At 41.7% G+C, this 15,567-nt stretch overlaps 1 protein-coding gene across 1 annotated transcript in view; it reads right to left on the minus strand.

The window, feature by feature from the left end:
- Positions 1-15,567, minus strand: part of FASN (fatty acid synthase) — a 1,281,817-nt gene that overhangs the window by 302,965 nt on the left and 963,285 nt on the right. Inside the window, exons 31-33 of the mRNA XM_044068230.1 lie at positions 15,091-15,213; positions 12,236-12,459; positions 2,364-2,559 (exon numbers count right to left, since the gene is read on the minus strand). Coding sequence (XP_043924165.1) covers positions 2,364-2,559; positions 12,236-12,459; positions 15,091-15,213 — 543 coding nt within the window. The remainder of the gene's footprint in view (positions 1-2,363; positions 2,560-12,235; positions 12,460-15,090; positions 15,214-15,567) is intronic.

Here is a 15,567-nt window from a genome sequence, read left to right on the forward strand (position 1 = left end):
CTTAGTCTACTGCAAAGAAGCTGAAATTGCATGCTCAAAAGGAGCTCAAGTCAATTTTTCGAGAAGAAAACTGAGGACCCAGGAAGGTGAAATAGGCTTTCTGGGAGCCAGGTAAGGATGACACCTTTAAGAAATTGACCTCAAACCTAGAGGCAAGAGCAGTCAAAGGCAGACAAATACCCGAAAGGTGAGCTTTAACTAAATATGCTAACCCAGTATGGAACAGTTCACAAAAATAAGAGAATCAGAGAGATCCCCACAGAAAATAGACCCTGCTTATGAGAAAGGCACCAGACATTTGGACAAACATGACTTCCTGGTAGTGGGTTTCCTGGCCTCCTGCAGAACCCTAAACATGTCCTCAGAAAAAAAAGGTTCCCAAAAGGGGTAAAAAATTATCACCCACAGCATCAGCTGAAGGGTGGACAAGACAGGCTAGAGAGACCCTTGCCTTGTATGAGAAGTTCCATCCTGTGAGGTAACTTGTGTTGACTGCCCCTGGCTAAGTGAAGGGGGAAATCAATGCTGTCTGAACCAAAATGGAGCCACAGGCACAATTTTGGGTAGTTTTGACTGACCTTAAGCAGGACCCTAAAAATCAGAGGAAGGGGAAGGAAGGGATAGAGAAACATCTCCTTCCAGGGAAAAGACAGCGTGCCCTCCTTCCAAGCCAGAGAACCTGGGACTCTAGCACAGGAGAGAGGAGCTGTCTGTTCAAAGGCAAGACAAAAAGATCTACCCATGGAGTATCCCACAGATGGGCAATGTCCAGAAACATTCTGTGAAGCATCCATTCATAAGCCTGTGTACTACACCTGCTCAGAGAGTCTGCCACTATATTTTTTTTCAGAAGGAATGCAGACAGCTTGAAGGCATCACGGATACTGGGAGGCTACATCCCAGACCTGAGGAGCAATTCTGCAAAGAAGGTAGGACAGTGCCCCCCCCCCCCCCCCCTGCTTGCTGATATACCACATCACTGTGGTACTGTCTGTGAAGACTTTGGAAGGCCCTGGAAGAAATGGGAATGAAAAGCCTGGAGAGCTCTCATCTCCTTTATGTTGTGCTGTGACCTCTGATAAGGAGGCCAACCTTGGATCTGGAGGAAACTGAAGGAGCCCCCCCCCCCCCAGTCTGAGGCATCAAAAAAGTTCCTGAGATGGAAATGGGGGTTGAAAGGTAAGTCCTGGGTTTACAGAAAGCCGATTAACCCACCACTGAAACTCAAGTTTGAGGCATGGAAAGATGGCAGCTAGGAAATCCAGTGGATGACAGTGCCAAAGCCATAATGACTTTAGGAACCACTTTAGTTCTCATATGGAGTCTGGTTAGAGGCAGCATAGGAATGCTAAAGGCCATGAATCCTGGAACCCCAAGATAATCTCTGGCTGTGACTGAAGCCAAAGGAAGAAAAAACTAAAAAAAGGACATTCGAGAGACGGCCTTTGGTGGAGGCAGAGATGCCAGCATGGGAATGGTCTGGATCCTGCAACCAAGAAGCACAAACCTAAGAATCAGAACTGATTTCTGAAAGTTTATAGTAAGAAGCTAACAAAAATGCAGTGGCAAAAAAGAAAATGAAGACTTGGGCTACTCTTCTGTTGTGCAAACATCACACTGATGCCCTCTGCCCAGGAAGGAATTCGGTTCCACTCTGGGGATGTGTGAAATCTTTGCAAGACAAAGCCAAATGACAGATGTCTACACTGGATATCCACCCACCAAAAAAAGGAATGATATTGCATTAGTGATGATTACAATAAACAGTTTTTGCTACAGGACATTATTTTATTTTATTTTTTTATTTTACATTTGTTAACCGGGCTAGTCCAACTGGATACATGTCCATTTTCAGTGGAGGCCCGGGGAGAAAAGCTCCGCTATCTACTACATTACAAGTAAGAAGTACAAAAATTACAATACTAAACAAAGCAAATCAACCTCAATTACAGTATGTTCAGGAACCGGTGTACAGACAAAGACATAGCAGGTAAGTAAGTTCAGGTAAACATCGTATGTAACAGAAATAGTTATATTATTGATAAGTTTTAGAAATTTACTTAAAGTCAATTTTAGTAGGGAGAGAATAGTTACCCAACACAAAGGGAAAGTGTGAAGTAAGAGAGTAGAGATAAAGAGGAGAGGTGGCAGGAGAGGGGAGGAAGTAAAAAGGTCAGCTCTTTACCTATGCTACAATTTTCATAAACAGTAGTACCTTACATGTACATTAATGTAATGCATGCAATACAAAAGCATTATACAGTGAATGTTCTACACAACGTCATGTATTCAGTCATGCCTTGTTACTGGTACTGAGGCAAATTCATACTAGAGTAATTAGTGCTCTCGCTACCCAAACTTACCATTACGAATTCCAGATCTTGAGGTCAGGACCAGTTTACGTGCTCCCCTCTCAATTAACCAGAGTGCCAGCTCAAGACCAAATCCACCAAGTCCACCTGTAATGATGTAGGACTTGTATGAGGGACAGGAAGTACGAGGCATTGCTGAGAGAGACACAGGCCTTGAGTTTTCAGAGAATCCTTTTTCCTCCCTGACCTACAACACAGAAAAAAACAGCACTTTATTTTATCCGTTTGATAACTGGATGGGTGGACTGGTTCAAAGACCCTTTTCAGCCATGACACAAGCACAATGGCAGTACAGCATGAAAAATTATAAACATTTTTTACAGTGATAGTTAAGATACAATGCATTTAAAATGAAAAAAGTGTGTCCAGTTTTTAAGTATTAATCAGCAAAAGGCCTACTTTTAAAACTTTAAATACATACTCTACTTGGCACCTATTTTTCAGACTGTCAGGTCAATAATCCCAGCCTATACTTAAGTTTGTAGACAACTATAGTGCGTTAATCTTTCAGTGACTCAACTGCTCCAACTTGCATAGGACTATGTTAATTGGTACAAGAACAGTGGTCTCAAATTGAGAAAAAATGTAGTGCAGTTCACTTTGGTAAACAAAACATTTCCATATCACAACATACAATCCTCCAATCAGGGACTGCTGTAAGGGACCTGAGCACTCACTAAATTCCATATTTCTTAGCCATCACAAATCCAAAGCAGTTTGGCAAACATTTTATCTGGCTCATCTGATTCCAAATGCATGTCATCTAGATTCAAGCTCTTAATTCCCCTTTATCCATATCTAATTACACCCAGCATTGAAATTGTTCCCTCTGGTGTGTATCTGTCTAAACAAAATTCGATTTGAGAACCCATAAAAGGTTAAGTAAAAAGAACCATGCCTTCAACACCCTCAGTTAATTTGCACATATTAGCAGCCCTCTCCACCTGCTCTTATAGACTCGTCTGTATGGAAAATGTATCTAGCTTTTCAACCCATGAAAATGTTGACATTTCTTGACTTCCTACTCCTTTTAGAGGACAAATGGTTCCTCAAGTACCCAGTTAAAGGAGTCAAGTCTTCTACAGAAAATATGCTAGCATGAAATATTTATACCCCCCCCCCCCCAGAAAAAACTTTCACTGCTTGTTGAGCAGAGCAGCACACGACACCTTCAGTTTAAACCCTGGTAATTGAATGGACAACCTCAAAGTATACCCCCCACTTGATCCTAGGTTGCCTCCTTAACACTGGAGGGAACCTTCTGAATGAGATTTACCGGCTAGGCTTGTAATGGTCTTTAGACTACCTAGCACTTGCCTATGAACCTACTTGCTGGATCTAGTCAGGAAGCAAGGCTCCACTGTCTAGGATAAAGGTTTCTAGGGTGGACTCATGGATCTTCAAGATCATCTCCAAGTTATGAACGCACTGAACTGAGGTGTAGGATTGTATGGAATGCCTATATGGAGAAGGATGAATTAATCACTCTCAATTTGAGGTGAACAAATACTGATACCATATATTTTGTGAATACTCTGTACATAGCAGAGAAGTCAAAAGGCAACAGAATGAACTAAACCTAGGCAAATGGGTGTGTGCTCTGAGCACAAGACTGCAAAATAGGTGCCTTTCACATCCAGGAGCAACTAGGAAGGCATAGTTATCCAAAATTTATTTATTTTATTTTACATTTGTTGACCGGGAAAGTCCGACTGGACACAGGTCCATTTTCAGTGGAGGCCCGTGGAGAAAAGCTCCAATTAAAAAACAAACATAATTTTATGAATTACACTTTCTCCTAAATACATACAATATTATACAAGAACATATTTTACATTTCTTCACAGATGTATGTTGTGGTGTCTTTCGGCTTTTCCCCGGTTAGGGGTCGCCACAGCGGAACTCCGGTCCGCTAATGATTGGCAAAAGATTCTTACGTGCAGAGTTGCCGGCCCTGACGCACAAACTTCAACGAAGGTACATCCATTCACTTATGTCTCCACACAGAAGACGCGCTGAGAATCGAACAGGACAACGTCTGACTGTGAGGCGACAACGCTACCGCAGCACCACCACCGCAGTGCCCATATATATATATATAGATACAATTATTATATTCCAGAAGCATACCACTTGTATGTAGGTAAATGTTTAACTGTCTTCAGAGATGAATAAGTAAATATGAACAGAATAGAACATTGTTAGTTAAGAATTAATATATAGAGGTTAGGCAGTATTAGATGATCCTTGGTAGAATCATTGTATCACTGCAAATGTAGTGGATTAGCCTGGGGAGTCACATGGGCAAAGATGCAGAAATGCTTGTTGCAGGAGCTGGTAGGGGAAGACAGGATGACAGGATGCTGTTAACTTGCCTGTTCTAAGGGGAAAAAGGCATCTATGGCTCACCACAAGGAAGACATAGCAGGAGAATTAGGTGTTACCACCCACTGGACTCTGAGCATGCACTGTTAAAGTGCAGTCACACTAGAAATGGATGGGAACTCAGTATGCAGAGGTACGTTTCCCAATAGCAGACTGATAGCATAGCTTAGAAGAGCAGCTATAGGGTGTACTCCCATAAGACAGAAGGTATCCACCCCAAAACCAGCGACCTGGCCCACTTCCTAACACAAGACTCACGAGGATTCTGAAGCAGGATTAAAAAGGCTTACAGGCCCATGAAGGTCTGGCTCTTCTCTCCACAGAGCAAAACTGATGATTGATTGCAGGTCAAGGGCCATCAGACAAGGTTTTGAGGAACTTGGAAAAAAAGGGAAGTGTAGAAATGCCTATCCTGTTAAGTATCAACTGTTTTGGTGAGGCCTTTTCCAAATCCTGCTCTGCTTCCGAATGTTGAGCTGCTTATAATGCATGGAAAACAAACCCGAATAACTCTGAAATGCCCTGGGCTTTTGCAGTTGCTACTGTTTTAGTGGAATGTGTCCTGACCATAGCTCCCATAGACTTTTTATTGCAGGGTTTGTTTGGAAACTAGCTTGCCTGCTTTTCCAAGCACAGACAAATGTCTGGTCTGTATGCACAATGTTCTTTATCCATGCAATAAAATTATCTAAGCTGCCTCCATACATGAAAGTAATATCCTTTCTTATTCTGGGTATACAGGCAGGAAGATGGACAACACTGCTGAGTGCTAGTTCAGAAACTACTACAGGCATGAAGGAATGGTTAAAGTTTGCAGGCTTACCCTATCTCTGTGGAATACCATACAAGGCTCACACGTGGGAACCTGCAACTAATATTCCTTTAGCTAAACTGATATCCACCAGGAAGAACACTGACAGAAATGTGGAGCCACTAATGAAACTAGCTAAAAGTGAGTTAAGATTAATTTGTAAATCACAAAGGTGAGATCCCATGGAGGTGGCACAGATTATTTTTTAGGTTGTCTCAAAAGTAACACGCCCTTAATAAGGAACAGGTTAACCAGTGAGTGCAAGCGTAAGAGGATCCAGGATAAAGCCAGCACCTGAGATACAGGGGGACAGAACCCGGTTAACAGCTCAAATGATCAGATGGATTAGTGGCACTTGACACTAGCAGGAGATAATGGGTGTGCCTTTCCTAGACAGAGGCCAAGCATAACAGGACACAACCATAAACCATTACAGGAGAAGGAGGAGCAGCATCAGTGCAATGGTTATTGTAGAGATGGGATTTTGGCTAATCAAGTCACTGTCTGGTGGAAGCCCTCATTAACAAATGTACAGGATCATGTAGTCACATATGGAGGACACGAGTCGTTATGGTGATGTTGGCTGCCCATCCCCCATCCAGGAGCAGGTTTAGGTACTTGCATAAAAATGATCGGACAGGATACTGGCAAAAATACCAAGCCCCCCCCCCCCCCCCCCCCCAAGTCTGCCAGAGTGGCAGCTCTGCCAGACAGGCTCTGAGCTCAGTGGATCTGGGGATTCCCCAGCACTAGAGAATGAAAGGGCTCAACTCTGACGGGGAGGCTCAATAGCCAGCAGGGGGAATGGGGAAGCACTAGAGGAAAAAAAAAGAATCTAGAAGACTACTAACAGATGAGAGATGCACCTTAATGAAAGCGTAGAAAAAGCTGCTTAGAGCTCTTAAATATTGAAGAACTTCTTGCTCTAATGTCTTTGCAGGAAAACTCAATTTTTAAGAGTGCTACAGAGGCAATCTTTTGTATTTTGCTGAAGACTGCCTTGTGTTGGGTATTCTGGCTTCTGGTATGATGCTCTATTATTTCTACCAATAGCTTATCCTTCAAAAGTATCAGGCTGCCTTTGCTCTTGTTGCCAAAGCTCTTCAGACTGCACTGCACTAAAGCTTCCAGTGCTGGAAAGACCCTCTTCAGCCACTTGAATTAACACAGAACCAGTCACCTTGGCTAGACATAGTCCATTAAGAGGACTTTGACCTGTCCATACTGCCCTTTTGAAGCACCCTGTAATAAAAGGCACATGTGATAAGGCATATAGCAGACTTAACCCCATGTGATAATGAAGGCATTTCATGGCTCATGCTTCCCTGCATATGGCCTAGAGCAGAACGTCCATACCTGAAAGTTTGTGAAATTCTCTCTGAATAAGACAAAAGATGACTTTAGAGTCTTCATTCTACTCATGGCTTTTTGACAGTAGTACTGCTTTGTCTTCCACAACATTTTAGGCCAAGGGTATGCAACAGACTTGGGAAATACAAAGCCACCTGAACAGCCACTCATACCAACATGACCAGCATGGACTGCTGTTTAAGTCTGGGTGCTGCACTATGTCATGGTGATGCCCGTCACCACTATTAGCATACCCATTTTAAAACTGATCTCAATGCCGTTCTGGCTATACACATGCAATCATCTCCTTCAGGATGATAATTTAGATAGTTTATGTTTACACAACATGTCTTTGTCTTTTCTGAACTTTCAGCTGCATTAAATGTGTGCCTTTCCCAAGCAAGGTCAGAGACACCCTTGGTGAAGGTTTGCACTCCCTGCTGTACTACTATGGGCCTACTCCGGTTCAGTTCCAATTGTTGAGCTGCAGTGAGCACACATTCCTAACAGAACTGATGAGAGAAATCACTTGGCATAGGAATGACTACATTGTTTGCTACCAGAGATGTGCGAGGTACCACTGGACTTCTATACATGCATCCCCTTCCATTCTAATTGTCTCACCTAGCCAAACTGCATGTCCTAGAACTTACAGGAAACTCTGACAGCTGTGGAAGCTTTTACAGAACCACAAAGCAAGCTTTTAGAGCTCTGTCCTTGGAAATGAAAGCTTGTTCCTTGTTTTTATCCTGCTTTGCTCGGATGATTATTGATATCTTGTGAATAAGAATTCTTACGTTCAGGAAAAAGCTCAGATAAGTGAGATGGTGCAAACTGAGCATGGTTCAGGTAAAAACCCATGCAGTCAAAGTACCACAACAAGCACCAATTACTGCCATACCCATTCCTGCTGATGGAAAATGGATCAGCCACTTATCTAAGTGTGTACCTCCTGTGTTTTCAATAATGCAAACAGGTCCAGGCACTTGGTAAATACTCTAGGGCAGCAGGAACATCTAAGAATAAGGAAATTAGTACTGACTTTGGTCCACTCTGAACTTCAGGTACTATCTGGGCTACTTTTTGGATGAACTATGAAAATTCACGTCTGAGGTCCAGACAGGCAAAAGTAGACTGAGACCATCATCCTGAAGTTAGTCACCTTTAGAAATTTATTCAGCCTCAAATCTAAAATAGGTCTAAGAAAAAACATCTTTCTCTGCAACTAGAAAAGATGGGAATAAAATCCTTTCCCTTACTTTGCCACAGGGACTTTCCACTGCCCCACAATATGCTAGTTGGTCCACCAGTGCCAATAGCACTAGGCAGATGTGATCAGTGTACTACCCTAGTAAATTAAAAACATTTATCTAGTCTCTAGGAACCAGATACATACCCATGAATGGACTGACAAGTGTTCGAAATCAGTAAACATTCAGATTTTACAGCATTACATAATTGGTACGGCGGTAGCGTTGTTACCTCACAGCAAGAGGTTCTCCCGTTCGATTCTCGGCTGGGCTTGGTAGTGCCTTCTGTGTGGAGTCTGCATGTCCTCCCCACGGTTGGGTAGCATTCGAAAGATATGCGTGTGTAAATGGGCGTGCCTTTGTTGAAGGTTGGGAGTCGAGCTGGCACCTTGGCGTTCCGTAAAAAATCTACTGCCAATCATTAGCAGACCGGAGTTCCGCTGTGGCGATCCCCTTACCGGCAAAAGCCAAAAGACAAAACATAATGTGCACCCGTCTTTAGATTTTATATACATTTTTCTACGTTGATTTTAAAAGTCAGGCTGAAACGGAATATTTCTGCTGTACTAGACATACACGAATACAGCAATTAATATGCTGTACAAGAACACCTTCAACTTGATATGAGATTCATGAAGATATGACTAAGGATTATTTTCCAAGAAAGTGCAGAAGCACAACAGGCAAGAAAGGAGCATTTCATTCGCATGTGTCAAGACAAACTGAAAAATTGTTGACATCATAATTTTATGTGCCTGGATAATGCACATGACAAACATCTGGATATTACTTTATGGAAAATGCAAATATGGCCACATGTATTTGATTTAATTTGTAAATATTAAGCTTGCATTATACATACACCAATTTTTTTTATTTTAATGGAAACTGTTAACCTGTCTCCTAACAGCTATGTATGGAAAATGCCTTATGGGACAACAAATTAGCATTTCATCTTAAAACAGTCTCACCCAAATAAATTCAAACAGCCCAGAATTTAACTTGTAAAACTCATCTTCCATACCAATTTAAAAAAAAAAAAAAAAAAAACAGAGTGAGAGACTGGTAATAGTGTAACCCCTGAAATGGGAAAAAGGTAACAGAAAGAAGGTTGGAAGCATAATCAATACTAGCCACCAGATTGCTAGGGGATAATTTCTAGGAACAGAAAACAGCAAGCCGCCATACACGTTCTTGCAATCAAACAAAGACATTAATAAAATTAACCAAATAAGATCACTAAAATGTTAAACACGCACCACATTAAATAAGGACTTGTACTGCATTGTCAGAATGGGCAAGCAAAATAACCGCTTTGCAGATTCTACAGTTTTTCATCTACCTTCAGCTTTCTTAAATTGTATATGTAAAGAGCTCAAATCTAATTCTTTACCCAGAAGCACATCACTAGCACAGGCTGAACCTAAGTCAAGTAAAGTCTTGGGATCACTATCCCCATCTCCTGCTGCAGGCATACACTGGATGCTCTAACTCTGTGGGGTGGTACAAGTTTATCTGCATACTACTACTACCTTTCAAAACTCTGATTTCTGACAACATGCACTCACTCTCCTGGAGGAGCTCACCTTGAAACTTGATAAGAGAACTTGGCAATTCAAAGCCTAAAATGTCCTTGGAAGAAACATGTGCCTTTTCTCTCAGTGGCTGAGATTCTACTCTGAGTAGAGGAAAGCATACTAAACACTGGTGCAAAATCAGACATCCAACCACTTTCTAGAACACAAATGCTGGTCTCAATAGATTTTTGTACTGGTATTCATCAAGTTTTGTGAAAACTATAAAATCGGTTTGGTAGGAGCAAGTGTCTGGTAAATGGACCCCAGGACAGCTGATTCAAAAGCATACTTATAAGCTTGAAAAAAGATGGAACTAACTGCTTTGGTTCTTACATTATCAGGTCTAAGCAACATTTCAGGTGTGCCTACATTTTCTAGTACTTTATTAGCAGAGACCCCAGATGCACTCAACCAATAGGCCAATTGGGCAGTTGAAACAGAGGTTAACAGCTGTAGTTGTTACAGGGTTTGATTCCATCATCTCTTATTTGTCTACTATGCGATCTTGTGCAAGTCATTTAGTGTTTGGGGGCAACTGGGAATTTGGGCAGCTTTAAACTTTTCAACAGCCTCTTGGACTACGTGGCTTCCAACTACCTACAGGTCTTTTATACCACAGCTAAAATTTTACCCCCCCATTCACACCACATTAATTACTTCAGAGATGCAGCAACTCCTGCTTCAAGTATCTGGGCTCATCCCACACTTAGTACTGTTCTAGATAGACTTTCACTGGCCAAGTTGCACATTATTTCTTCTAGAATATATAAACTAATATGGGACAGTAACCTCATCCTCCTATTTATGAGTTCAGCCAAGAGCCTTCCAATCAAGCAGTTTTCCTTATTAGCAGCCAACTCCTGCAACATTAACTCCATACCTGCAGCAAGCCTCAACACTCTGAACACTATTTTACCTCCTTTACATGTGCATTTATATACCTAGCCACTGCCTTCAATATTTCCTTCCATCCCAGTCAAAACGTAATAGTTGCATCACCTGTTCATATGCCAACTTACTACTTGAGCAGTCATATGTCAGCACAAGAATAGGTAAAAAGTATAACCAAATCATATGCCAACTCTCCACTTACAATGGTACTAAATCACAATGTGGATAATGCTACTGAAAGTCTCAAGTCAATCTTAACCTAACTTGCAGCTGTAGTGCTGTTACCAGATCATATCCTGACTTATGACACGTATGACCTAAACTCATGTCGACTTATAACTTACATACCATTAACTATCTGTCGGATGACCTATGACTTATAAAGGTATTCTCCAGTCATAGTATAATATCACTGTAAGTCGTAAATCACTAAGTAAGCGTTCATTTCACTTTTGTTCCTTATAGTACATGTTTATCTATTCTCTGAATGTGGCTGCTCTAGGCCAAGTTTACCAAACATAAGATACAATACCAGTAAAAAAAATTTAGTTGCTTTCGAATTTAGTACTGAAGTATTCTTATCAAATCAACTTTGAAAGTTTAGACAACTGAATATTCTGGATTAGACTCCATGGTATTCTTTTTGTGACACTGTAGCTCACGTTCACTGCTTGTCTTACCCAGTCACCAAATAAGTAAAATATATTACATCCTCTTAAGTATATTATGACTGTCACTTGGAAACATCAGCTTGGTTTTGCAACTTAGCTTTTCATTTCTGATTTACTATGGTAAATGCCAACTGCATCTTATGCAGCCATTCAATTCTGCTACTAAATGAAGAGCACATATGCTAATTTTTCAGTACAGTCTTGTCTCTGTCATAATAGAGAAAATACACATGCATATCTAGGGATAAAAGACTTGGCACAGGCTCTGTATTAAATTTGTCTGTACAACAGTCTGTCTTATGTGCATAAAACATCTTTGCTGTCCTCTGATCAAATTTGATCACATTTTTTTATCCATTTTGTTCTTTTAGGTTTACAGAGTTGTATTCACTTGCATACCAAGGACAGACTGCATACCAAGGATAAACTGACTACTTCTCTAATCTCAACAGACTAGCTGTGAACGTAGTCTACAGAGCTGGGTATACTGCCACAGAAAATAGATTTGCATCTGGGTATTACAGCTTGAAGTCCAGAGGAGCAAAACGCTCATGGCTGGGTATTAACCTCAGGAAAATCTCAGGGCAACACAGCGCTTATTATCCAACTTAATATAACCACAATGGAAAACCAAAGAGATACAGTAGTCAAAGCCCCCCCCATATACAAAACTTACAGAAAAGTGGCTGCACCAAAAACAAGACAGTGTCTAATCACAGATGCTCTCTTCACAATGCATAGCACAGCGCCCACCCCCAATTTAGGGCTTCTACAAAATGGACTCCAACAGACCCCTAAGTAAAGTGGCTGCCCCACCCGCAGATCTGAGGGGTGGGTGTTCCCTATTGTGGTTTAGTGCATGTATGCAAGAGTCCACACAGTACATATGTTTCCTGAGTTTTCTAAACAAAAACTGTTGTCTCCTTACCTTCAGAACCACTTTTCCTATGTGCTTGCCTTGTGCCATAAAACGGAAGGCCGCCTCCACATCATGCCTTTCAAACACTGTAGTTTTCAGGGGCTGTACCACTCCACTGTTTATACCAGATGTCAGAAGTTCAGAAACATCTTCCCATTCACGATTTCCTTCCTCGAAGAGAGCATCCAGCAAAATTCCATGAAATGCAACATTCTTTAGGAACACAGCCATCCCTGTAGAGACCAAAAACACTTTTTAGCAATCCCACCAGTACTAGTGAAGTTGCCCTACAGGTGGGGATAGTGAGGAAGTGAATGCCAAGCAGTTCTTGCCCCCCCCCCCATGTAATTAGGCTGCCCTTTAGTCAGGCAAGATACTGGAGGCCTACAGTCACTGGTACAACTCCACAATCTCCATTTCATGTGTTTGTTCATCCTTGCTTTATGTGCATGCAAGAAAGATTCCTATACATCACAGTCTGGGGATACCCTTCATGTATCCATGACATTCTCTGCCTAACACAGACAGGGGGAAGGGTCAGAGTAACAAAGGAAAAAACAAACCCCCCCCAATCTTGTGACTTTTACATGCATCAAGTCTGTCAATAGCACTGAGAGAAACAGAACACTGCATTTCCATTCACAGAGTGATAATGCTGTACAGGTAGGAGCTAATCACTTTCCAGACTAAAGATTCTTTTTTTCCTTGCTAACCAGCTAAGTGCACCTGGCTTGCTAGTTATCTTTCAGCCAGAGGTGCAGCAATCTACAAAGTGAAAAGACAACTTTCAGACACTATTTTCACAACAAAAACAAAACAGAGGCAACATATAAAGCCAAGCAATGAGCATGCAACCTCTACAAATACAATATGTGAACAAGTGGAGGTCAGTCATAACCATGATCTAAGACATGAACCTTAAACTAAAGAATCACCATGCAGAACTCAATTTTAATGACACTGTATGGGAAACATGGGGGCAGAACGATCCAACGGGCATTCCAAAACCTTTTTTTCAACTTTGCTAACTGTGGTACTCCTTTTGTGAAGGAGAGTGAACAGGTGACCTCTAGTCTTTGACACATCATGATGCTTCTTGCATAACCCAAAGGTGGGAGACAACAGCAGAAGACAGGACTGCTGAGCTGTCCTCTGATTTCTGAGGAGGACAAGGAAGGTAACAGTTGTCAAAGATTTCATACAGCCATGTTGCTCTTTTCTTGCATACAAACAGAATGTGGTTACACAAGTCTTTTCCTTCTAGGTCTACGCTATTTTATCCAAAATAAATGTGGGAAAAGAAAAAAAACTACATCTAATGAATTCTTGTCCTGTGTTCTTGGTGTTACTTTTTACTGTGGAGGTTGGAAGGATATGTGGAAAATACGTGACCACCCTTTCTTAGGATCTTTTCCTTGGTCTTCAAATGGAAAAAGGGCAGAAGTGTTAACACCACACATTTCCTATTCGTAGAGTGGTGTTCTTTGGAAAATCAGATTATGCAGCATTTCTGGGTCAGGACATTCCACATTTGTTCTGCAGGCCAAAGAAAATAATGAATGACCCAAATCATACTCGGTAGATACACACCCCACTATTTCTCAGCTAACGTAGACAATGAGGAAGAGTTGAGTGTTACAGAACCTCTGTAATGTCACCATTAACTCCTAAATTGTTCATATGTGAAAATGGCATAAATGCTTCTAAATCCATCTGAAGCATAGACATCTCCATGCAGCAGCTTTCCTGACTGGACACCATGTGGGGGTTTACTCTAGCTCATGGTGAGAACACCTGTCTGCAAACTACACCAACTTCTCTTTTAGAGGAATATGGAGGAAAAGTTATAGACTAAAGTGGTTAAATCTTCGAAGTTTACATTCCAGCACAAACTGGAACATGCAATAGTTAAAACAGAATTCTGTGGATACTGCTAGCAATCAACATTTTTTTTGCATCTATTTCCATACAAAAGCGGTTTAACAAGGTCAGCCTACCCTCTTTTAATTCTATTTTCTCTCCTGTTACAAACAGTGGTCCCAGTGCCCTACATCCTCCTTTACTGGGTCTACCTGCACTCCAAACAACCCCCTGGGTTCAATGCCCAAAACTGAGATGGTGTCAGGAGGGATCTTAAAAGTGCCTTGAGGGGTTTTACTGATCTTTAAGCTGGGAATTTTTTTTGCACTTTAACCTACCCACTTCTCTTTCCCCCTCATCTGCAGGCCCCATACTTAAGTTGGTGGGTGGGGTGGCATGGCAGTGCATAAACTGAACATGTGGCATATTGTCCTGCTAACATAGAGCTCAGCCATTTCTCCACTCTTTTCCTCCCCTTTGGACTACAACTCCCAGCAGCGATGTCCCAAGCCTCCACTAGGTATCACTGCAGGAGATGCCCACAGGACTGACCACCATTTCCCTGCCACTCATTCATCTGAGCCACTAACAGAGGATTTACCATCTTTCCCCATCACTCCATCACTTATCCGAGCAGCTAACTGAAACCGGGTCGGCTGTGATGTAGTCGGGGCTTTAATCTCTCTACACCATGAGAGAGGGTAGGTCAGCCTTCCTTTGACTGACTACCCTCCAAGAATCAGAGAATCACAAACAAGTGATGGCAAACACATTAGGTTCTCACAGGTACGTTATGAAAACAAAAGATTTCTTCACACAACTTGTAGCCTGTGTACCCAAGGATATGCAAAACTGTTACGCCCCACCCTTACAGACTACACTTCATGGATGTTAATCATCCCAGGTTTCAAAACAATTCCTAGCAAAACAGCATGAAGTGCACCAACAATGAAATATACCAATGTCACTGCAGACTGTGTGCAAAACAGATTAAATAATCTCACCCAGTGGACTGTTTTTAGACAAGTCATATTTGCCAATCTCCAGGAAACGTCCATGTCTTCCTAAGCAACGTAAGCTGGCCTGTAACTTCTCTTCTGCCAGAGAGTTTAGAATAAGATCAACACCTGCAAAAAAGGAGAATTGCTGAGTAAGCACAATTCTGTTCATCTCACACAACTAACCACAGCTCATGCTCCTAAATGTACTTCTGAGGACACCTCAGATTACGTTAGGCATCTGCATGCAAAAACATTACAATAAACAAAAGTTAAGTACTCACCGTAATATTAGATCTTCATGATCCATCTTCAGGACTGATTACTACAGGCAGTAGTCATCTCTGTGCCTAGCCATCTCTCCCAGCCTCAATGTCCCTCCACCTCCCATAATGCACACTTCCCCCCTATTGCTCCAAAACAAGCCTGCTTAGCCCCAAGATTTTTGGGCATACTTTCATTACAAATGTCTTTGGTACAACT

The sequence above is a fragment of the Protopterus annectens genome, chromosome 4.part0 (genome assembly GCF_019279795.1).
Source record: "Protopterus annectens isolate FY-2018-M chromosome 4.part0, PAN1.0, whole genome shotgun sequence".
In the NCBI taxonomy this organism is placed as follows: domain Eukaryota; kingdom Metazoa; phylum Chordata; order Ceratodontiformes; family Protopteridae; genus Protopterus; species Protopterus annectens.